This window comes from Corapipo altera, unplaced genomic scaffold (assembly GCF_003945725.1).
Source record: "Corapipo altera isolate COAL_440 unplaced genomic scaffold, ASM394572v1 0, whole genome shotgun sequence".
NCBI classification, from domain to species: Eukaryota; Metazoa; Chordata; class Aves; order Passeriformes; family Pipridae; genus Corapipo; species Corapipo altera.
This window is the reverse complement of record NW_020884872.1, coordinates 78,067,640-78,093,684: the sequence shown is the minus strand read 5'-3', so window position 1 is coordinate 78,093,684 and position 26,045 is coordinate 78,067,640. Positions and strand designations below refer to the sequence as shown.

The window sequence follows — 26,045 nt, the reverse complement described above, 5'->3', positions numbered from 1 at the left end:
TTCCAATGCTTAACCACACTTTTAGTGAAGAAATTCTCTCTGATGTCCAACTTGAATCTCCCTTGGTGCCTTTCCTCTCATCCTGTCACTAGTTGGCTGGGAGAAGATGCTATAACTTGCTATAACTTCCTTCCAGGTATTGTAGAAAGCAATGAAGTCTCCTGTCAACCTCCTTTTACTCCAGTCTAAACAGCCCCAGCTCCCTCAGCTGCTCCCTGTAAGACTTGTGCTCCAGCCCCTTCACCAGATCCATTGCCCTTCCCCGGACACACTCCAGCACCTCAATGTCTTTCTTGAAGTGAGAGACCCAAAACTGAACACAGGATTTGAGGTGTGTCCTCACCAGTGCTGAGTACAGGGGGGACGATCACTGCCCTGGTCCTGGTGGCCACACTATTGCTGATCCAGGCCAGGATGCCATTGGCCTTCTTTCCACCTGAGCACACTGCTGGTTCATGTTCATGTTCATGTTCATGTCAACCAGCAGCCCCAAGTCCTTTACAAATCACAATATCAAAATGGAGACTAAAGGCAATTTTATAAACTGGGATCAAATCTGGAAGTTCTCAAATTAATTGGGTTTTTTCGAACTTCAGATAATTGCATAATGAACACAAGACTTTCAAATTAATATAGCAGCCACAATTAGCCAAACTCATTCTATCTTGTATAGTGCATTTAGCATGACTATGAAATTCTGGGAATTTTTTCCATGAGTTCAAGACCTTTGAGAAATATAATTTTAAAATGTTTTTAATCTTTGTTATCTATTCCCAAAAGATATATTTTCTTCCTTTTTCACTATGCCTTTGAGACAAATATAGTGCATTTCAGACTAGTCTGCCATATTTATGGGACATGGTGACATGTCAGCCACTTAGGGATTAAGTAAAAGGCAGGCGTAGGCTGATTCGTGCATTCCTAAGGGAAACATACTGCCTGTTCTACCTTCTGATTTCAGAATTAGGGTGTTGAAGAGTAATTTTTAGTGTGGGAAGTTTCTGTTAACAGTTTAATCTAAACAGTAACATAGACAGTCTGTTTATTCAATGGTAAATCATGTAGCAATGCTTGAATTCCAAAAGAATGCCTGGAAATGTTGTTACACAAAATTGGAATGGTTGAAATGGATTTTTTTACAGAGATCCACAATTACTGAATGCAAACACAAATTAAAATAAATAAAACAAAACTTCAGTATTTAGAAACAAAGAATTTTGTGGTATTTATTAAAACATAATTGCTTTAAGGATCACAGTTAAAAGTCAGACTGTACTGAATATGAAAGAAATTGCTTGTCTGGGCAAGTAATGATAAACCTACTCAACTAACACAAAAGTCTGCCTATACCACTTATTGAGGGTCACATCTTTACATCAGCTCTAGTGGGTTTTGTACTACTATGTGGGGAATATATAAAATGTTTTATCCTCAGTTGTAATGTAGCTTCTTCTTCATTGGCTTTTGGAAATTATGACCAGTGAGGATACCTTTAGATATACCTTTAATTGTCAATTGTCAACATTTTTTTCAAGAATCATGATGTAATTTTTATGAACAAGTTACATCATATACTTCTAATGAGGGGCACCCTGGTTTAACCAGGGATACTGAATTTATGTCCCATGGGCCTTTGTTCATGTGACAAGGGTATATCTGTACAGACCAAGCTACACACCACCAACAGTACATGCTCACATAACTGATGCATCCAACATGTAATGGGTAAGCAAAAGCGTACAACCAGCAAGTATCCAAAACTCATCGTTTCCTACATTTAAGTATCATTTCTAGTGACTGGTATAATTTTTCATATTTTAATAGACTCATAAATTCTTCTTAAGCTTTATCTCTGTCTCTGTTGTTCGAATATAGTTACAATTTACAATTTACATGCCTTAAATGCATGAGTTGCTTCATATCCATATCAAGGGAACAAAAACCACCACATTGTAATTTTTCAGTAAAATATTCATTTCCATGGTAAAACATGTCATTCTTCTTGAATGTATAAAGCTAATTTAGTTCAACTCCTCTTTTACAGTTACCCTAATTATAATGGCATGCATTTAAAATATAAAATATGTAGCTCCACTAAATAGTACTGAAATGAGTCTGGTTGTATCAAAATATTTGCAGTCATCTTTTCCATTTCTTTTTGCATTTAGTCTTATTCTAATTTGATGCTAATGGCCGTTTGAGTATTCAGCACTGGAGTTCAAAACATTAAGATTATTAAGAGTGGTAGTCAGTGAAAACATCTCGATTTAAAGCTTCTGAAATACAGAATGTTATAGCTGATGAATTTATGATTGCAGCTAAGTGATTTAGCTTTAATAAGTGCTGGACTTCTGAGGAAAATAACACAAACCAAAGCTTAGTGGGTTTGCATACACATTACTTCTGGAGTAATATACACTGAAATTTTCCTAAGATTTCTGATTTTTGAAGGAGAGCTGCACTGAACGCTGTAGAAAACAGTATGCTGGACTCAGAATTTCAATGCATCATGAGCATAGACAAGAATATGAATATATAGTGTTATAGTTTATGCCTAGAGCTTCAGTTACTCATGAAGGTACTGCAGCAATGTGTGCTTAATCCTGGATGGCTGACTTTGAAAGGCTGTTTCTGTGAGGCTAATTAGTTAATAAAAAGTTAAATATCCATGAGAAAATGTGGGCTATATTTATTTTAATTCCTAAAAAATCTTGTGTTATGCACATACCCACAGGTACCCAAGCACACAATGTACTAAAGTAAAAAGTTTGCACCATGTCATATCAGAAATTCAAGAGCGTGCAACATGTAAGAAAAATGTATAACTGTTGTTAGAAATCTGGAAAGTCTATTCACTGTCATCCATATGCATATCTAAAAAGCAGCCTAGCCAAGTTTACCAAACATTTCTTATGACTGTTGTGATTTTTGCAGTTAAGGAATCAGAAACTCACAATATGTACAACAAGCTTAAATGGCTTGTGTATGTTACAAGTATACAGCAGGAGGCAAGGTAAGTATGACAAATATACTGACGTCCTGATGTTGCAAAATCTTGACCAAAGTAAACAAACAAAAAATGACCCAGAAATCACCTCTATGATAAGAGAAGACATTTCACTTCTTGTGAAAAAGAAGAGGTTTCACCATCCCTGCTAGAATCTTGGGTAGCTGGGCAGCAATCACCTCTGACATCATCTCGGGGAATTCAACACTCAGTGCACGGGACTGGAGAAATGTGTTCAAACAGAAGAGATGGAGCTGTTTCACTAGCTGGATTTAATAAAATACAAACATGATCAATCAGGCTAAGAGTAATGCAGCCAGATAAACATGCTGTCAACAACTTAGCTCATAAATTCATTAGCTGACATCATTATAAAGACCTTACTCTGTCATTTCTTGAATCAATAATGAGGGTATTTGTCACTCCCTATTGATGGCAAAATCACAAATATAGCTAAATGTCATGTCATATAAAAACATTGCCTCACTAATATTACAAAGTAGTATCATTCTCACTCATGAAATTTGCGACGAACAATGGCAATTACTTAACAAGCATTCAATCTTCCATCACCCTCAAGATGACTCAGTGCTTTGTTCACTACATGCCATTCAAACACTGCTCTGAGAGACAGCATTTACTACTTACCTGTGAGCTTTTCCATGGTTCTGATTACGATCATATCTGAGTATGCTGCAAACATTAAACTCCATAGGCCCTTGTCTCTTAAAAGAAACTGCTCAATACAAGTGACTATTTCATCACTTCTTTCTGAGAGGGTCCAATTTTTCTTTCAGACCAGTGGCCTTTATGTTGTCAAATAACATACTATTTCTGCTACCCTAAGCTTTAACATCATGCAGTCTCCTCTGTGTGATGATCTATCTTTTCCTTCTATCTCCCATCACTTTATCAGCCTGAGTTGAAACAGGGGTTGAACAAAGTTACTCTATGGACCACGCATCACTTTGCTATTTTGCAGTAAGCCTCCCTCCCTCTCTCCCTCCCTCCCTGGCTCTTTTACTTTATATATTTGAAAATAAGAGATTGAATTAAAACAAAGTGTAAATTTGCTGAGTGTTGAAGAGTACAAAGATGCAAAGATTCCATCCACCCTGAACTCCCTGAGAGTTCCTCACAACCAAAACTGAACTCAAAAGTGCTTAGGGGTTCATATCAGGACCAGTGCTGTTTAACATGGACAGTGGAATTGAGTGCATCCCCAGCAAGTTTGCCAATGACACTAAATTGTGGTGGGTCTGTGTGAACCTCACGAAGTTCAACAAGGTCAAGTGTGAGGTCTTGCACCTGGGCTGTGGCAACTCCAAGCACAAATACAGGCTGAGTGGAAAAAGAATTGAGAGTAGCCCTGGGGAGAAGGACTTGGGAGTGCTGGTTGATTAGAAGCTCAGTATGACTCGCAGATGTGCTACTGCAGCCCAGAAAGCCAACCATGTCCTAGGCTACATCAAAAGCAGTGTGGCCAGCAGGTCAAGGGAAGTGATTCTGCCCCCCTACTCTGTTCTCACGAGACTCCATCTTTGGGGTGGGGTCCAGGTCTGGGGCCCCCAAGACAAGAACAATGTGGACCTGTTGAAACAAGTACAGAGGATGGCCACAAAGGAGCACCTCTCCCATGAAGACGGGCTGAGAGAGTTGGGGTTCTTCAACCTGAGAAGAGAAGGCTGTGGGGAGACCTTATTGTGGCCTTTCAGTACCTGAAGGGGCTACAAGAAATCTGGGAGGGAACTTTTAGCAAAGGCATGTAGTGATAGGATGAGAGGGAATGGCTTCAATCTAAAAGAGGTCAGGTTTAGATTAGATATTAGGAAGAAATTCTTTACTGGAATGGTGGTGAGGATGGAACAGGTTGCCCAGAGAAGTTATGGATGCCTCATCCCTGGAAGTGTTCAAGACCAGGTTGGATGGGGCTCTGTGTACCTAGTCCACTTCCCCCCTCATATAGCAAAGGTTGGAGTTAGATGATCTTTAAGGTCCCCCTTCAAACCAAATCCATTCTATCATTTTATGGATATTCACATGATTAAAAGTTTATATGAAATGTCACTCCTCAATTTTAATGAATTTAAAAACATGTTGGATTCTCAGAGATGTGGAAAGAATTCAGCTGCATCTTTTAAGACACCTATGAATCTCTATCATATCACTACTAGAATTCTTAAAGATTACTCAGTTCTCAGACATAGACAGATCCTGAAAAATGGTACAGAATATACACATAAAGTAGTTGAATTAAGGTTTCAAAGACAATCTTGGTTGTCTTTCTCTAATTCTTAGTAGCCTGACTTTGCAACTTGAATTGCCTATCCTGTGCATTATTATTTTCCTGAACACATATACACATGCTCACACACACGTACACACCACCCACTACCGAAGCCCATAACTGTATGGTAGGCAGCATGAAACAAAATGGTAGCATTCAAATACATTTCCCACGAATACTTAAATCTTGTATACTATAAAATATAGACACAATATATATAGTGATGCTGAATATATCTATTCACACAAATATACACGATAAAAGAAAAATGTTTTGTTGTTTTCTTTTGTTGTTTATAAATGTTAACTACTTCCTTCTGTAAAATTATTTTTAAGAAATACTAGTTCCTTCTTACATAAAAAGCAAAACACATTAACAAATAAACTTACATCATGCATAGAATCCATCAGTTTTGTAAGCTGATAGAAACGTTGTGAGTTGGCCACAACACCTTTCTGGCGCAAACCAATTGCCTTCACCAGTTCTCTAATGTAACTCGTTCTCATCTCATCAAATTGGCTTTGACTTCTTAGACCTTCCAAAGGAACTAAACAAAAATAAGACTTGTGTTAGAATTTACTCTGAAGGCAATGAAAGAAATTTAAAATACAGGAAAAAATTATAGTATTTCATGCTGTACAGTGCAATTCATTACTATATGCCAGGCACTTTTTCCCATTCAAAAGTTACTCCAGAAACGGTGATACAATTAGTTAAATGGATATACCAGCAATAATCCGTTAATTTTGCTAATAGATCTAGAAATACCCTAACCTTCAGCTACACATGTTTGTTGAAAAAAAAATATGGCCAAAAGAACCACTGCCATCTTGGAGGAAACATGTTATGGACTGATTCATGTTTACACTGCTGAGGGTCAGTTTTCTTCACAGCAAATTTATGGTAGAGAGATCCAGCTTGAGTACTTCAAAATGGATTCAAGCAACGAACAAACAACTCTCAAGTAGTGTCAACAATAAAGCATCCAGAGCTCAGGCCTCCCATTTGAACCTCTTTCACTTAACAGAACAGATGTACTATCAGAGTCTTACATGTGAACAACTTTTTAGAAAAATTAGCAAGGAGGAGAAAATGGTTGAACTTCCTCTTCTCTTAATGGTCAGGTGTTAAGATCAAAATGAGGACATGGAGACAACACTGAGAAAGGAACTGCTAGCAATAAGAGTATATTTGATCAGTGATGATAAGATTCTCCTTGACATGGTAGAGTGTAATCCACAAGTCTTACTATTTGTGTTGTCAAAGGCAACTAAGAAATGAAAAACTTGTAGAAATGAAAATTAAAAAAAATTATTCCCATCTGGCAATCAAATCTAAATCCTTGCTTCCCTATAATCACACATCAAAACATGGTCTTGTTTCAAACAGGCTGTTTTCAAAAGAGATGTTGAATTTCTTCTCCTTTCCTTTCTCTCTTGCCAATGACATTTCACACTGCAACATCATATTTAATGTTTTGTATTCTGACAACCATGAGGAAAAGGATTCACCTCACCAAACTTAGGTATTTCACAGTATAGGTATCTTCATCTATTAGTTACCATAACTACCTGTAGTTTTAGTAGGAATAGTCAGGTAAGTCTTGGGCATAAGGAATGTTCACTGGTTTGAAATTATCCTTAGAAAGAAATTATTTATGCTTATTTTTCTCCACAGACTCTTTTAAAAGAGTGTCATGGATACTGGATCTCACTGTTAAATAAATTCCCTTTATAGTGAAACCTAACTTCCAAGTGATTTGTCACTGTCTGGAATTAAAATACAAATAAATGTGTGTACTAACTCTCTGTACAATGCACTACATTGTTCGATACCTCATAATGGAATTCTTAAGAGAGAAGTCACCTAAAAAGGAGACAGTTGAACAGGGGTCAATCTAAACTCATTCCCTGAAAGAGGATTAGGTAGCAAACCCTGCACTGACAGCAACGCTGCTCTCCATTCCGAAACCAGAAATGCTATTCTGAAATCAGTCACCTAAGTCATGCCTGGTTCCTCAGAAAAATGTAAGGGAAAAGAAGACATTCCAGAGAAACATATTAAAATTAAAATTCCCTTGCCTGAGCCCGGAAAGGATGACAAGAGAGAAGTTCATTTCTCTATTCTACCTGAGTTAAGCAGGCCCAAGAGAGAAATGATCCCATTTACCTAGGTAGTCTCTCACTCAGTCTCACCTCAGACAACTGAATGTCTGAGGGAAAGGAGGGAGACACATAGACAGAAAATAGCAAGTTTATTATAAAGACAAGTGCCTAAGTACTGAGTTGGCCTATGGAAGAGAGGGTCTGGCTCTTAACTAAGACAGAGTTCAAACATAAGTAAAAATAGAAAGTAGAAATTTTTACTTTTTCCGCAGAAAGTCTGTTTATAACACCATATCTAACCTGGTACTTACACTTCCACTACCTGGAAGCTGATGGAGATGAAATGAGGTGGACTTTTGGTTTGACTTGGTATGACCTCTCAAGTCCAGAAAGATAAAGAAGGTATCTGAAAGTGTGCCTGTCACATATCCATCAAGAGTCTGAATAGAAGGGACACCTTCTGGTTTGTGGACAATGCAGCGTGCTTAGGAGAAAAGCAGGTAGGAATACTCACAGTGGGGAAAAGTTATATCACAGAAAAAGAATAGCTTAATTTTCAAAGCCTGGATGATTCTGGGTATGTCTTATCAACAGTTTTACAGACATCTAGGAAATCTTTTTCATATATTGTGACACTCTGATGGAGTTTTGGGTTATGTGGATGCTAGCCTTGACTTACATCTCTAAAATAGCAATTAAGTCTTTATACTTCCCTTGTCAATTAAGTTAAAAGGTATCTGGTCTGTTCCCTTTGAATTCTGCAAAAACACAGTCACTTTCCCACTTAGTCACCAAAAGTTCCACCAAGCTATTTATCTTAGTGAAGAATTACAATGTCTTACATGGGCAAATACAACTTAAACACAGGCAGGTCAAATGTTCCCTCCCGCTGAATGTATTCAAAGAATGAGGATGCTTTTATTCAGTGGCAAGAACCAAGCCAAAATCTTATGCAACAAGATTCTGAAATTCCTTTAAATCAAGAGTATGAAAAGTGTTAGAGGCAGACCTGAACTTGCTATTGTAGAACTGAACTTATTTATCTCTCTCCTTTGGCATAGCTCTAGTTTCTTAAATCATAGTCTTTCTAAACTGTTCATACTATTAGTTCTGAGAAGGATGTGGCCTCTGCAAGAGTAGTTAGGGGATACTAGCACAACACAGTATGATACACATAATAAAGAAAGACCTGTAAAATGGAAACAATTGCAGAAAATAAAAATGTTTGTCCACTTTTTGCAAAGACTAATTCTGCTTTCAAGACAGCTTTAAGATTGTCACAGGTGTATTATAAAGCAAATGTTTAAGTCACAGCAAATTCCAAGAAAAAAACTGTAAAATCAAAAATGATGTTAAAACAGGTTCTGGGAGTCCATTCAGAATTAAAAATGTCTCAAGACATATATTTACTTTTTTTAATACAAATGACTTGTTTCTAAATAATATATTGAACAGAAGACACATTGAGAGACTAAAAGATTAGTCTTGATTTACTGTTATTATAAAAAAGCTTGAAAGAGCCATATTTTCACATTTGAAGAGAACTATGATGAATATCATGACTAAAATAAAAGTAGTCTTAAAAACACTTCAGAGCAACAGTGAGGTTATATGGCTTTTTGGAAATACTTTTGTGGAATTATATTTATACAGTACCAAATGTTTACTAAATGTCTCAGCAAAAACAATTGTGTTCCTTTTCCCAAAGATCTTTCAAATTGTTTTCTCCTATAAGACAATTAAGTGTACGAGAGAACAAAAAACAAAACTCATCAGCACAGGAAGAAAGACTTTCTTAAAAAAAAAGAAAATCTTGTATATGCATAAACATATTTTAAAAATTAGCTTCTGAGTGCAATGCAATTGACAAAGAATGGTAGCTTGATGAATTCTGCTAAACTGATGAACTCAGAAATGAGAGGGATTGGACCGATCACTGCAATGATTTTTTAAATTTCATCTGAACTTTCTGGAACAGAAAGGGACAGCTGGAATATCAAAAAATTTATCTAAATTTAACTGAAATTTTAAAGTTCCCTCTAAGATTCAGACAATAATTCATGAGGGAGTTCATTTTTTTTGAAAACAAGGTGGAAACATTTAAAACAGGAATACATTTAGATTTCAAAAAAGCAACTGGACCTACATCAGAGAAGGATTTTTATCCACATTACTTTTATTGCTTTAGCAGAGTCTGTGGTCTCTTGCTATTATTTTAGTAATTTCTATGTTCATGTGAGGTAAATTTAACCTTTTTAATCTTATGCTTTTCTGAGACCAGATTTTTTAAGCATGAAGCTTATGCAAATTCCAGCCAAGTACAGTTCAAGATGGAATGAATTTTAATTTCTTATCTTTTACTTCAATTTTGTACAACTAACAAGCAGGCTAAGCAGGATTTTCACATCTCTCCTTTGACTCCATAAGTGTGTTGAGAACTAAACTTCTACATTCTTTCAATTATATTTCTCAGAAGTGCTTATTTTCATTTCTAATAACAGGTGTATAAATTTAAAACTTTTTATCTGGGGATTCATAGTTAACAATTATGACCTCAGCAGATGCATATTTTAGAACATCGGAAAAGGTTTTGGAAGATAAATTCACCAACTACCTCACTTCCTAAGTAAAGTGTAATGTAACTTTGTGCTGCATTCTTTAAAAAATACGTCCGATTAAAAGTGACAACGGATTTTGGTTCCAGAGAAACAAAGCAAAGAAAAACATTTCCATTTGTTAATGTCTGTGCTAAACTTCACCTATTTATAACTATAAAAAGTTGGATAAATGTTAGTATTGTACGTCATGTCCACTTCCCTAATTCTTTTGAGTAAACATGCTTTAAGATCTTGGCCAAGATAAAGCCTTCAGTCCTTATAATTTATTAAATATTTTTAAATATATTTCTAATACTTCTAAGGTTGTTTTGGTTTGGTTTTGGTTTGTTTTTTTATCTATGTGGAGTCACTTAAACAGATGCTTTCAGGCAGAAATACTACACACTTGTTTTGAAAATGTGTTAATGCAGTATAGCTATATGTCAAAAGAGATTTGATATTTCCCCAGAGTCTTTATACAGAATAAAACCAACAATGAATCACAAATTCTTTGTTCTTTATAAACACTAGAAAAAATATTTTTAAGCCTTGATATACTAACATTCCTCCTAAATGAGTTTCCATTTGTTAAGCCAGACAGCTCAGTGATTGTGAAATTAAACAACGTGGTTCAAAACTCTTTTAGTAGTGATATGTTACAAAGAAATAAAAGAACCTACTTGTGTTGAGAAGTAACAGTGCTTTCATACACAGGAACTCTTCTTGGCTAACTTGAAGTCTGACAAATTCCTGTGGGAGTTGCCACATGGATAGACACAAGGAATAGAACGATGATTCTTTCATCCTCTGTCTTACACCCAGAAAAGGTAAACAAAAAAATAAATTAAAAACCATGAAAATAAAGAAAAAGAATGGCTCCAGTACTAACTGTTTGAAGAGAATGCTTTGTTTAATTATCACATTACAGACATTAAAGAAGAGGTTATACACATAAACAATTTTCTGAATTTTTATACCTAATGAAAGTGATATTATTTTGTATGTTTAATCTGTTACTGCTGTCCAGAAGTATCCAGACTATCAAAGTTGAACGCTAACCACCAAAAACATGGGTGTTTTATTAATTAAAAATACTCTAATGATTAATATAAAGTACTATTTTATTTTAGAGGTTGATAGATTTTTGCATCTCTGAAAAGATTTCAAAGCATAGAGCTAAAGATAAACCTGAAAGTTTTCTATAAACTTGTTCTTCGCTCTTGCAAAAATGTCCACATCAAAATATTTCGTAGCAACTCTAACATTTTACTTCCACTAGCAGTTAGATTATTTTGTAGCATTTTATACCATTAAAGAAACAGTTCAAAATGTTACATATTAAGTAAACAGATACATTAATACAGTCCTATCTAAACTCCCAGAGAAGTAAATAGAACAAATCACAGAGGAAATACATAAAATTGCTAAGTGTTTTTGCAGCATTTCAATACTACTTTTCTCTCTGTGATTTTGGTATACGAGTATATATTACTGCATTTATTTATTAGGAATTTCAACTGAAATGATTGTAACAATAGCATTACAGATTTTATAATCTAGATTGAAGTCATTGCACATTAACCTGATGATCCAGTAACTAGAACTGATTCTACAAACTTACATCGTGATCCTGATGAATTATGTACAACAAGATTAAATTTTGCTTCTCCGTCCCCTAGGAAGTTCAGATGAGCATTCCAACCTGACTGCAGATAGTACTCTCAACAATGAAAACAGACTTCTCCATGCAATGACCTTTTTTCTTGTTATTCAGAGCACTACCGTTATCTTGAACAAAAATTATTTCAATGTTGCTCAACATCTGATATCTCGTACCAGTTCTTAAATGATGTAAACATAGAAATTTAATCTTTTAAATCTGAGTGGACTCATTATTTCTATATCTGCTTTAAATCTCACTTCCTATTACTTTCTGGTAGCATCTCTTCCTAATTATAATCTACGAAGAGTGATCAGGGTAAGTGATCAAAGCTTTCAGGGTATGCTTAAATGCCGTTCTTACATTTTCAGAGACTGAAAAGTAAAAGTAACAGTAAATCATTGTATGATGCTAATACTAAGAAATCTTTGTCAAACTAACACCCCTGGCTTTCTTGGTGTGAAACTGATACTACCAAACAAGTCCTTCTCAAGAAGCACAACAACTCAGTTTTTTAAACAACAGATTGGTTGTGAAACAATCTTTGGATTGTGGTTTCATGGCCATTTTGAAACAACTAAGGTGTACATTGCCCCTGTAGAAGGAATTTCTATTATCTGTTTCTACCTCTAAGCTCACACTCCTGCAATTCTGGCATTAGTCCCTGCACTCCCATGTGGTGAGTCAAGTCAGGGATCACCTCCACCTGCTAAAGAATGGCTTTTTTGGGGGGTAATTCTCAGGCATATAAATTCCTTATCTGTTTGACAGTGCAGCCAGATAGTGTTTGATACAGCTTAAATGAAATCATGGGGATGCATGACCAGGGCAGTTAACATTTTTGGAAGGGTTCAGCAGTTACCTTTGCTTAAAGTGATTATGAAAGTACAATCTTAGACATCATCGTAGACAATGAAGTTGCTTACATTTTACTATCTAAAAGCTAACTTATTTCCCAATAAACAGCTGCAGATACAATTTAGTGTGCCACTTACTTTACATGCATCTTTGTTTATAATGTTTCTAATATGACCCTGATGAGATGTTCTGCAACCACGAGGTGTCAATCCACCTCCTTCTCAGTGTAGATGGTCTTAAACTGCCATTAAAAAACTGTCTCTAGTGGATTATAATTAGGGTTCATAAATCTCAACACTATTCTGAAAGAAAGTACTTGAAGTCTTCTTCACAAGGTGTCAGCAGTGGTCCACATGCAGGGTAATACCTCAATATGTGAAACTACTGCCTAAGTCATCTCACTTTTTGTTTCTTCTGGATGTTATCATATGTCTGATTATGCTGGGACAGCATACAGTCAGAACTTCTTTCAAGCTCATAATTTCTAAGTATTTAAATTTGTACACCATAATTAATACAAATGGGAGAGGAAAGAATTCATTACTCAATAACTTCACAGTGATTTACAGTCATCTAGAAGACAAAAGATCAGGAGCTACAGGGCCTCCTCCAGTGAATATTTTCTATAAAGAACTTCACTGGCAGGAACTTGCACACTATAGATTTTAAAATTAGGTGTCTAGATCTTCTGCAAATCAACCTCTTAATCCTTATACAATATGTCTTACAAAAAGACATCTTCATCTTGCTTCATAGCAGTTCTTTAAGATTTAAAAAAACCCCAAAAACTAAGAAAAATGTATTAAGGAGATATAGAGATTAAATTATGTTTTACTGTTCCTGGCAGCTTCCCATGTACTATAAACAAAGTATCTAATATTACAAGTTTAACAATATTGCAGAACTGAAAATCTGACACAGATTGAAATGAAGATTATCTAAATTAAATAGTATAGTGAAGGAAAATCTAAGCCAACAATCCCCTCACCCCCTAGTATGAAAGAGCAGTCTCACATATTTTCTCCTTGATATTGAAATTCCTTCTTTGAATTTTTTTTACATTTTCTAACAAGAAATGTACTTTTCCAGCATGAAATGTACTTTAAAAAATCAGAGTTTTATCAGAAAGTGTCAAAATTGAGTATTTAGACTATATGCAAATTATTTGCAAAAACCACCCAAACAAAACCAAAGAAAATCACAGTCAGTTCCATTTATTAAAAATTAACTCCTATCTTATTAAGCCGAATTCAGTAAATTTTCTGACAGCATCACTCTTTTTTTTAATTATTATTATTTTTCCCTTGGAAAATTAGAATACTATTTGAACACCTTTTGTTTGAACATGCAAATAGAATAGTTGGGGTTCCCACAAAATGCTTGCCAAAGTTACTGAGCTTTGATATGATCAGAGGACTTTCCTCTGCTGTTAATTTTGAAACTGAACAAATAATGAATGAAATCTTGGTCTCAAGGGAGTCACATTCCCACTGGCACATATAAGTTTAAAATGTTATTCACATAATGCAACAGCAGAGTCTACTTACTCATTTAGAATCAGATCTGGTGCAAAATATAACATCTGACCACTGACATGTTTGTATGATCTCCATCCCATTGCAAAAACCATTAGACTCATCCAGGAATACTGGATGAGGGTTATCTGATCATCAATATGTAAATTCCGAAATCCTGGAAATGAAATTAAAAGTTAAAATACTTTATAATTCTCATTTAGACAGCAGCTGAGTTTTGAGGTTACAAATTTGAGCTATACAATTGAGAACACCCAGAAAGATAAGTGGTTTTGGGGATGTAGCTCTCAGATGTTTCAGTAATCTCACTTTGCTGTGATAGCTGGCTATCTCACCTCTTGTCTTTTTGTTCTGGTTCAGTAAAATTAACTTTAGCAAAAATGGCTGTTTCAGGGAATAGGAATGCACATTATTTTGCTTTGGTAAAAATATGAGTTTGTAACATGATCACTGTAACCAACTCTTATTTCACATAGGTAGCTTGAACTTTAGGTTTCTTAACAGAAGATACAGTTGTCATAAAATAAACGTCCATATTGCACTCAACTAAAGAGAAGCATATTCAGTTGTGTGCTTGCCTTTGATAATTTTTGCTGTTTGGTGACTCTAAAGATTGCCACGACTTATCTGAGTCAAACTAACAGCTTCCTGCCACTGAAAGCAGTACTCCTGCTCCTTATCACCTGGTCCTGTTACCTCCATCAGGCAAGCTCTGGAACTCATGCTACCCCTCAGGGAACCGGTTCAGCTCATGAAAACATCAGAAAATGACAGAGGGTAAAAAAAAAGGTTTCTTTTCTTCTCACTTAATGAGATGAATTGGTTCATCCAAGAGGTCTGATAAGTGCAAACTGCCAACAAGAAGAGCAGTGATAGAGACTACCCTTTCCTGCAGCAGTGAAGTGTCAAACTGAGCTCACATGAAACTGTATTTTCTAGGCTTTCTGCTCAAATATTGTTTTATATATATTCCAGGATCAAGCCCCTATGACCATAGAGTGGTGTACATACATACACACATATGTACATACATAACATGGATTTTTTTTAATCCAGTCTTGGATCTTCATAAATTCAGTTAGTTCTAATTACCAGTCTATTCATGAGCTTCTTAGTCCCAGTTGGTACTATTTATTACAATTTTATTTTGTTGATGTCAAAAATTCATTTTAGTAATAATATGAATAAAGAATATGCAGATATACAACCCTTCTTATACCAAATGAATAAATAACAGAGTAGGAGGGATGGGAGTGGAAAGGCTGCTATAACTATTACATGCAAGAACCCACTGGGCTTCTGTAGTTTCTTGAAGCAAACCTAAATATTTAGATTGATTCCTTCAAATGTGTCCTCCTATCGAAATTTATTTGAATAGTTATATTACCTGATGAAGTGGAAGCTTAATAATTTTGGAATTTGTTAAGAATTAGTTAGCATGCAGACAATAATATTCTCCCTTGATTGCTCATTCCATGATATATTTGCTTAATTTATGATTCACTACATATATGACATTACCTGGTAGCAATTTAGACCACTTGACTACACAAAGAAGTTGCCTCTCACAAAGATGATTTAGACTGGTCAGCAAGGAACTTGGTGTTTCAGGTTTTGTATTGTCATAACCGGCATAGACGACTTCTGGCTCAATGCCTCGTAAAACACTTATCATTGGGGGAACAAACTGAATTTCTTGATTTGGAGAAAAGGACAGCCTTTGGGTTAAAGACTGGTTTTCATCTTGAAGGGTTGTTGGCTGCTGGAGTGTAACATCTAATGTTCTCACAACCTTAATTTTGTTAAACTTTTTCAATTTTCGACCTGAAAAAGAAAATTGTTGATCTGTTAGAAAGAATTAATCAGTAACATTAGTATTTTCCATTAGTGTTGCATTATGCTTTTAATCTATATAAGGAAACTAGAACTGTCTCCTGAATAAGTTTTCTATTCTTTGACTATTTATATAATTCACAAATAATAATGGAAAATTCTTAAGAGCTCCCTTCATATCCTCCTCCCTTCACTAAGAGATGAATGGCACCCACTCATTAAAATTACTGACACGAATTCTGGGTTACAGTAACCTCATAAAACGTTCTCTGGTTCAGTTCCCACTGCTCTGTCATATGCCAACAGCTGAGCCAGCTGGCTCTACAATTCAGTTTCTATTTAATGTCAATTGAGGATACTGTTTCTTTTACTCCCTAATATTCAGAAACAAAAATGTTAGTAATTAATTACTACACACAGACATTCCTTTCCTCCAGTGCCCTAAAAGCATTTCAGTCTCATGGATGAATCCTGTTTTGATGGTCAGGGGATGAATGAAAGGTCAACAAATCCTGTAAAACCATTTATAAAACACTTTACTTTCTAAAGATTAATTTCTCTTTCTCAGTATTTGCAATTCTTATTTCCATACTGCAGTGTTATGAACAACTAAGTAAAAAGAAAGATACATAGCTGAACTCCCTTCCTAAAATAAGCACAGATACATGTGGTATGGCTATGGAAATATATAGAGCTCTAGGTAGCAACTCTTCAAGTTTCTTTCATGGAAACAGTCCACATAGCAGCGCACACTTTAGTCACAAATAATCAAACCTTCCTTCAGAGGTTCAAAGACAGTAACCCTCAGTAACATATTACCATATTAAAAGTTTCAATGAAAAGGTAAATCTGTGTAGAGATGACTGCATGGAACACACTTCCTTTAAAGAGATCCTCAAAGGTGATAAAAATCCTGCTAGATCATTAGTTCTGCCAGACAAGTTTGGGTTAGGTAAAAAAGGGATAAAAAACGCAATAAAGATACTGATAGTTATGGTCTGATTTATATCACAATGGGGCAGTAAGAGAGATGTAGGTGATGGCAAAAAAAGAGTAAATAATTCTGCTAACAAAAATATAAAAAAAAATTTACATGTTTCAACCTTAAAGAAAATAAGGAAGGAGAAGGTTTTGCTCAAAAAAAATTTCTGTGATTTCCACAGAAATCATGTGGACAGTTTTACTTCTTGAGGTGTTGCATACTTTAAGTAGAAAAAGAGATGCATCAAATTTTACCAGATGAAAGGAAAATCCATGCCTATCAAACTGCTGAACCACCAAGAAACTGCAGTACAAAATGGTAATGAGCAAAAACCACTCTAAAATTATGGAAGGTGAAAGGTAATAGAAACATAATTCTTTGCATCTATTTGGCTGAATTAAAATCAACTTTCTAATATGTATATCAAATTTTCCTTTGAAAAATTGTACTTTTATTTACAAGTACACAATTAGACAAGGAAATTTATTAGATCCTAAAGGAAAGGGAATAAAGACTTCTCCATCTCTTACAGCCGCCTTTTTATTTCAGTTGAAAGTAGTGCTGCACTGTTGGAATGCAACCAGTGCACCAAAGAGGCCTTAGGACACAGGAGTAGGGCCTAAATTTGGTACATCTTAATTCATTCTCAACTATTTATGAGAGGAATGGAGGGATACTAGTATAGTAAGACTCATCTATTACTTTTCTCCTTGGAAAGTTCCAGTCTTCCAAACAACATGCTAAATCAGAAAAATGGTTATACTTAAGGACATGTCTATTCCATTTGTTTCACATGCTCCCATATCACAGAAGATGTAAAATTTTATGAAAATCCAGTGTCTCCACTTAGGAAGACCTAGGTTGTACACATCAGAGAATTAAACTGACCTTTTCAAAACATTCATTAGTACACAAGTAGTATAACTTCAAGTGAGACTTAAAATTCAAACGTGGAGAGATTTCCAGTGTAATTTCTAAATATTTTAAATAGAACAAACGCTATTACTTAAGTATTTTTTATGTACACTGGCATAACTGAAGGCAGAATCAATCCTCTTGTTTTTGAACCAGACAAGATAGATAAGATGAACACAATCTAAAATGCCAACATCTACTTTTAATAAAAATTATTTTTGTTTTATCTCATCATAAATATGCATGTTTATGCGTTTCACATACAAAGTTATACGCAAAAGAGCAATACCTCAATTTTAATTAAAACAACATTTAAAATCAAAAGGAAGTATGTTAAACCAAATTTCAAGAAACATACTTTAATGATAGTATGAATACGAGTGATGAGGCCTTCAGTAACACTCATTATGCAATGAAATCAGGGGTCATATTCCCACTGACTTAATTGTGGGTTTACTTAGTTTGGTATCAAGTGCCCCAACAATCTTCTGCTCATTTCATCACTTGTGGTAAGAATAAAAATATTTCTGATTAGAGACTCCTTAGTAAAGAACCAAACAAAAACTTACACATTATGGTACAGCTGAACCAAAAAAAAAAAAAAAAAAACACAACAAAAACCAAACAAACACACAAAAAACCCTCCAAAAGAATAGACAATTTATTATGCCAAAAGACCTAGAGCCAACTTCTGTCATAACAAATCTATGCATAGTCCTAAACATGCTGGGAATTTCTCACTAAGCATTGTTTAGGCATGAAGGAAAACAGAAGGAACAATGCATTTGATAGTTTATAAATAATCATTTCAGGTATTTTTTGAAATAATAGCTTCAGATACTTTTACAGTTCAGAGAACAAGTAAAGAAAGAAACCAAACAGAGTGCTTATCACATGGAAACGTTAGTAGTTAATAAGTACCCATGTTTCCATGTGACTAAATGTATGAGAATTAATGTCACAGTGGTTTGCAGAATTACTTATGTGTTTATTTCTAATTATGTTGCTTAACAGCCACCAGTAAAGCAACTCCACTTGCTACCTATCTACTGGATAGGTGACTATTAATAACTCACAATAAAATTCTCCCATCTACCACAAGGAGACCATGACAAATTAATAAAAACTCTTAAGGACGTAAGGAAAACAACACAGATACTACAATAGCTTACTTTTTATTTTGCTGTTTCAGAAACATCCAGGTAAGTTCCTGCTATAAGATAAATAAATATCTCCACTTGTTCCTATAAAGTGTAAAGAACATTAATCTACTCTGGCAACTATTCATCCTAATACTACAACCTATCTCTGCATATTTAGACAGCATGAATTTTCTTTGTAACATTGTCATTATTTTGTTTTAAGATAGCCAACCACTCAAGCAGTTTCTCAGTACTCACTGCTCCCTTACCCTCGATTACTATGAGTAGCATGTGTATAGTGTTTGCGTGCTACATGTACCTAGAAAACATAAAAGATAAAATCTCATCATCAAATATATTATGATTTTCCCCTTACTACATAATTTTGTATTCTAATATTCTTTTAACTACATATACAGAATCATATTGACAATCAGACATTATTGATGGTACACATTTTATATTAAAAGCACTGTGTTTCTAGTAAAAGCCTAAAATCTCACTATCCTTCTCCTTACTCTGTAATCAGGTGAAAAGCATCAGCAATTTACTATTCTTGACAGAACACTATGGCCCTTCCTTTCAGGTCACTATGCTCTCACATTTTGTGTAGAAGAAAAAGTTGTGTACACCTTAGGGGGAATGTATACAAAATAAGGAAACCAGCAAAGCAGAAATAATACAAGCAGATTTTAATAAACCCTTTGATCCTACCTCAGAAAACACTACCTGGAAAATTAATTCAAATTTTTCTGCATGTAATCATTGCACTGCAGACTGAAAGCTGAGGGAAACAATGAAGAACACAGTAATTTAGCAATACAGTACAGTTGAACCAGCCTGATAATCAGCCTGGGAAAACTACAGATTCACTCACAGTAAATAAAAGAGTCAAATACATGTTTATTCAAGGACCTGACACAGCTAATTGCTATCCTATTAGGTAGAAGATTAGAAAGGGGGCAGACTAATGTCACCAGCTATGAGGTATAAAACTCAAAGACAACACTTGCATAGAGAATGACAAATAAGGTACTACGGAATATACACTTTCATTGATACTTTCCTTCTATATATTAAGAAAGAAGAAACAGTCCATATAGAGAAATATACTGAAGCTATTTGTTGCTATTCTATAATTTACTTAAAACTGTCTACAATTTCTTCTAGAACAATTCAAGGGTTTATTGCTTTGAAATTAGGGTCAAAAAATGGAACTGTTGTCCATGTCATATGATATTACACTCTCTCTATACGGTTGTCGCTCAGTAATATTCGGTGGAAGATAAGTGTAATTCTCCAAGCACACTCTCCAAGTGTACACTCCAAGTTTAATTTAATTAGTATAATTTTTAGAATCTTATCGTTAATATCCTATGAAATCTTTCTCATTAATTAAGCAATATCAGAGGTCTGCATTTAGTAACTCAAGTAATTCAATATTAGAGGTCTGAGTTTAGGAACTCAAGAGTAGCATTGAGAAACTAAGTATCAGGGACAAAAGAACAAAAATGTATCTCTGTAAGTTCTGAATGGCAGAAATCACAAAATGCACAAAAAGTCTTGAGGTATACAGGCTGTAAACACAAGAAGCAATTTAAAGTATTGCAAATTCTGATTCATTTGAAATAATCAAGGATGTATCTAAGTATGTCATTTGTTGCAAGAACTGGAAATTTGCTTATGGACACTTATCATAGAATACCAGGACGGAAGGGACCTCAAGGATCATCCAGTCCAAACCTTCTTGGTAAAAGCATAGTCTAGATAACATGTTCCAGAACTCTGTCCATCTGCATCTTAAAAGTGTCCAGTATTGGGGAATCCACCACTTCCCTGGGGAGACTATCCCAATGGCTGGTTGTTCTCATTGTGAAAAATTTTCCCCTTGTGTTCAGCTGAAATCTCCCCAGTATTAACTCACACTCATTACCCCTTGTCTTTTCCATGTGACTCCCTGTAAAAAGGGAGTTTCCATCTTCTTTTTAGCCACGCTTTAAATAATGAAACATGGTGATAGGGTCTCCCCTAAGCCTTCTTTTCTCAAGGCTGAACAAAGCCAGTTCTCTCAGCCTTTCCTCATATGGCAGGCTTCCCAGCCCTTTGATCACTTATGTCCAGGGGAATGTGACCCTATAGTACCCAATATATGAATCATACTGTGCTGATCAGCACATCAAGTCATGGGTAGGAAATACAGCTCATACAATAGGAGGTTTAAAAAATGGCAGAAGAGTAAAAAAAAAGAGTAAGAGTAACCATAGGAAAGAGCATTATGGTTAACATAACCTTCAGTATTTTTGCTGGTTTGAATTTTAAGTCATCATTTATAAATAATATAATCTCACTCCAGTTTTCTTCATTTTTTGGTCTACATTTGTCTTTCCTTCTCCTTTCAGTATTAAGCACTGCATTAGGATTGCAACAGTCTCCTCAAAAAAATTAAAGACAGCTATGATTAGGTATACTTAGAAAAAGGCTAAACAAATAAACTGGCTAGATAGAACAACCTAGCATTAAATACAGAGAAATTAGTCACACTTGCTTAGTAATAGTTGAGGAAAAAAAAAAGGTGATCAAAAGAGAAAAAGGAAGGCTTTACTCTCTTCATAGATTATAATAAAGAACAAAGAATCAGAGCATCTTAAGCCTCAGGTTTTTGTTTCAAATATGAGGACATAACAACCTGATATGAGGATACACCAATGAGGACATACCATCTCATCAATATTGCTAGCAAAAGTGTCCAACTTCTTCCATTTTAAGTACCTACACCCAGAGGAAAATGTATATATTAAAAAACACTAGTAAAACTAGCATCCATAAATGCATACGAAATGTGGAATGAAGTCAACCCTGCTGGCAACTTCTCCTATGTCACACTATTATGCAGAGCAGTGCTGAAGCAAAAAGACTATGTGACACAATGCTTGTTGAAACTGCTGCCTGTGATATTAAAATGCGTGGAGTTTAGTTATTGGAGTTATCCAGGCTATCAAAAATGAAAATTCAGGTCAGATCGTCACCAAACACTTGGTTGTGCAAAACTCACAGCCAGGAATGAATTTTTATCTGTACTAATTTACACCCATTAGAATCGTAGAATGGTTTGAATTGGAAGGGATCTTTAAAGATCACCTAGTATAACCCCCCCGTCACAAGCAAGGATATATTTTAGAGATCAAGTTGATCAAACCTTACAAGTTCTCCCAAATATTAAAAGGCAGGCACTATATCTCTCAACTTCTCTTTTCCTGAGTCTTCATTCTTACTCTATTTTCCGTGGCCTACTATAGACCCCTTGGCTTTCTCCTCTTCCAAAGCTGCCTTTGTAGTAATACTGTTTTGAATAATGTTATATGTATAAAAAGAGGCAAATATGTTACAGCAAGAATTATTACAAAGATGGAATTTCCCAGCATCTAGTATGCAAAGTCTGTAGTGTTGGTGCAATCACTGCCTGGCACTCTTCAGTGGAACAGAAGGATTCGATTTCGTTGACATGTTCTCAAAACAATTAGAGAGTATAACAGAAAAGAGAAGAGAACAGTACTGATTCCTGATTTTAGTCTCAATTTCAATCTGCTTCTTTATTTTTTTCCTAAATCAAATTTTCTGATCCAAAATTATTAATAAATTCAAACCAAAGATGTAATTCCTGCCTCTTCAAGAAAATGAGTATAAGGGCACACAATAGCACAGGGAGATTGCTACGGAAAGGCATTTTTGTTTCAGGTTTTCCAGAACCATTAAAGAAAAATTCTCAGAAATTATAAAACATTTAGCAATTCTTCCAAAAATAACATTTGAATGTGGCTCTTTCCTTCACAGTGTCAAAGTAATGTTGTTTAAGCTCAAAAGATTGAAGGTAGTGTACTTGACTGCCTATTTTTATAGATCTGATTTGAAAAGTAGCTCACCTCCCAGGACCATACCAGCTTGACAGCACTTCCTCAAGCGGCATGCTGGACAGTTCTTCCTACGGATTTTATCGACTATGCAGTCATTTCTTCCAGCACACAAATAGTTGTGCTGCCCTGCAGGCAAGAGAAAAACAGGATTAATACTACATTTTCTAACAGGACAAAATTATTTCTGCATATAAATGTCCCAAAAATAACTGAAGATTCAAAAAAGTATACTTGAACCATTAAAGGACTCCTTCATTTTATGCTAATTTCTGAATAATCATGTGTTACTATTTGATTATAATAACTCATTTGGCCCGTTTAAGAGTGAAACTCCCCATCTACGAAATTCCAAAATACATTAGCAGGCAGCACGAACTACTTAAATTATTCTACCAACAACATTTCTTAAGTAAATCGAGCATGAGGACAGACCAATTTGTTTCTTTAAAACTTATTTTTCCTTGAAGTTATTGTTCCTGGTTTTAAAGAACTTAAGTAACTTTTGCTTGGATTGATGTGGAGTTTACAACAGAAAACAGAATGAAAAAGTTGGGGCAGTGCAAAAATAGCCTTTAAGAAGAGTAAATTATTCTCTGATTGAGAGGCAGTTTTGTGCTAAACCCAATGAAATACCGGCTGACCAGATGCAGCCAACACAGCCAACAAAGACAAATAGAAGGCAGCTGTAACTTTGTGGTTTAGGTTAGCTCTTAGTTATTGTTTAATTCTGAAGGACTATCTTAGAAACAGTCTGTCATTACTGTATTAAAATGGACTCTCTTAAATGAAATTGGCTTTCAGCAAAGCAAAAAATTGAATTCAGTTGATACCCTCTCATTTTTTTGAACACATGCTTCAACGATATTCCCAAATTTCTAAATTTCATTTCAAGAGAATGAAAATGTATTCTCTAAAATCAGTCACAGAAATTATCAATGAAGCATTAATTTTGAATATATAAACAGAGCTAAGTACATAAGTAAGAAGACATTCACATATAAATTCAAATTAAGCCCAGGTTTACCCCTTAAGGTTTAATTTTAAAATCCTGCCTGTTTGTGCACGTCATCATCTATTCAATTTCTTAGCAGTACCTAGCATGAAAGCATGAAAACAACAACAAAAAATATTTTATTTTGAGAGCAATAAATTGGATCAAAAACTTAAAGACAAATCTCAGATGTACCAGTATCATGAATATTTTCTTCATGGAATATTGTGGATGCAGACAGATATCAGTGCTAATCCTTTTAAATTTTCTCTAATTTCTAGATCAGTATTACTCTTGAGGTAGCCATCTGATGTCACTAACAGTAAACAAATCCAAGATGGTTATTCTACTCAGATACTGTTATTCTGCCTTCTTTATAACCCTATTCTGCCATTTCTCTCCACAGAGTAAAATGAACAACTGTTCACCCATGGTTTTTCTCTACAGAAGAAACAAAAACTAAAAACTAATCCTCAAATGAAAATACAGGAGAAAAAACATTCTATTCTAACTAAAGAGTTAGTGTTAAACCATGTGAAACAATGTACTTGTTTCTGTGCTAACATTTTTAAACATAAATAATTTACTCTTACCCATAATTTTAAGAACAACTTATTTGGATTTAGTGAAAGAAACCTGATTATCTCAAATTAATTTTCATAACAATTTCTTTTTTTGTTTTGCTTAGAAAACATTGAGTAAACAAAAACAGTTGCCTCACCCTTTGCCTGGCATCTAAAAAGTACTTAGTAATGCAGCAAATGAAAAGAAATTCTCATTTACTTTCTCCCATTAACTCTAATCCTGGATTCCTTCTAAGAGGAAACATTACTGAAAGTATCTGAATGAATAAAAATCTGTCTTGCTTTTGGCAGCAGATCGGTAAACAAAGCACTTATTTTGAAAATTTCTTCCTTGGGATTATTTGCAGTTTTATCTTGTCTTGCTTTGCCTTTATAAGCTGGAAAAGGTATTCAATCTTTTGATAAGCAACAACAATTCTAAACTCCATTAGTTTAATTAAAATCTGTGAAGATTATCTTAGCACTGAGGCATTCTGATGCTTTAATGTGCATTTAATTTACAAAGGAATGCTTAAGTGTAGTTAAAGTTTTGTTTGTTCTTGTCTTGGGAGGTTTTCTTTGGTCCCCTGAGAGGTGATTTCTTCTGGACTGCTTTTCCAAGGAATTTGTTGAGTCTACACAACATGGTCTGAGTCCATATAACCTGTGTCCATTACAGGACCAAAAAATGGCCTATGGATTTCCAGTATGACACTAAATACTTGCAAGCAACTCACAGTGCTATAGGTATTCAAGCTGTACTTTTCCTCCTATAATGACACAGAAAAATGCTGATCCACCAAAGCCAATACCATCTCAGGAAATATTACTCTTTGAGCACCCAATGAACACTGTTTCTACATTCTAGAAGTATGTCAGTATTTAGGACTCACTTTTGAGATGAGTATGTGATTTGTGTACTCAATACCCAAGTGCATGCTCTAACTACTTACGGAGGCTAAGGACTGTCTGCTGGAACACGAAATTATTTGGAAAAACAGAAATTAACACCTTGACTTATACTGATACACTGTATTATTCGCCTGTATTATTTACGTGATAGTGTTCAAATATTGCATACCTAAGATAAAGTATCACAAATCAAGTTACAAAATTTTAAATTTACAGTTATACATTTAAGTTTAGCTACATCTCTCAAAAAAATTTTCATACTTTAGGGGTTATCAGTAAAGCCAGCTTCCACTTCAATTTAAAATGCAGAAATTACTTCTTCATCACATTGCAACCCAAAAACTGCTTATTATAAATCTAAGACTGAAAATTTTTTTTCCCATTTGCAAAACAAATCATTTGATATTCATATGTTGTAAAGTTTCAAATTAGACAAGATTTAATAATCTCTCTACCCAATGCATACTATGCAAGAAAGAAAATCTGTTACTAGAATTCAGGCACAGTAAAATTTGCTTTGGTCTTCAATATGTTAATATTATTTCATTCCCATTTGTTTCATAAACTGTATTTAAAACTCTAATAATGACCAATGACCTAATCTTTATGATGTCTTCACCTAGTTTATTTCCTCCACAATACTAGTAAGAAAAAAAAAAAAGCAGCAAGAAAAAGCCAAAACTCTGCCAACTCAACCCTCCCATGAGATTGTGGTGACAAAATCTCAGGCACTTCTTGATGGTTATG

The 26,045-nt window shown here is 34.8% G+C and overlaps 1 protein-coding gene across 2 annotated transcripts in view; it reads right to left on the bottom strand.

Annotated features, from left to right (window-relative positions):
- Positions 1–1,200: 1,200 nt before the first annotated feature.
- Positions 1,201–26,045, bottom strand: part of PGR (progesterone receptor) — a 37,878-nt gene continuing 13,033 nt past the window's right edge. For both annotated transcript variants that reach the window (XM_027639714.1, XM_027639623.1), the window contains 6 exons: positions 22,842–22,958; positions 15,571–15,873; positions 14,062–14,206; positions 10,677–10,807; positions 5,684–5,841; positions 1,201–3,273 (listed from right to left, as the gene is read on the bottom strand). In XM_027639714.1, coding sequence (XP_027495515.1) covers positions 3,118–3,273; positions 5,684–5,841; positions 10,677–10,807; positions 14,062–14,206; positions 15,571–15,873; positions 22,842–22,958 — 1,010 coding nt within the window. In that variant the 3' untranslated portion in view covers positions 1,201–3,117. The remainder of the gene's footprint in view (positions 3,274–5,683; positions 5,842–10,676; positions 10,808–14,061; positions 14,207–15,570; positions 15,874–22,841; positions 22,959–26,045) is intronic.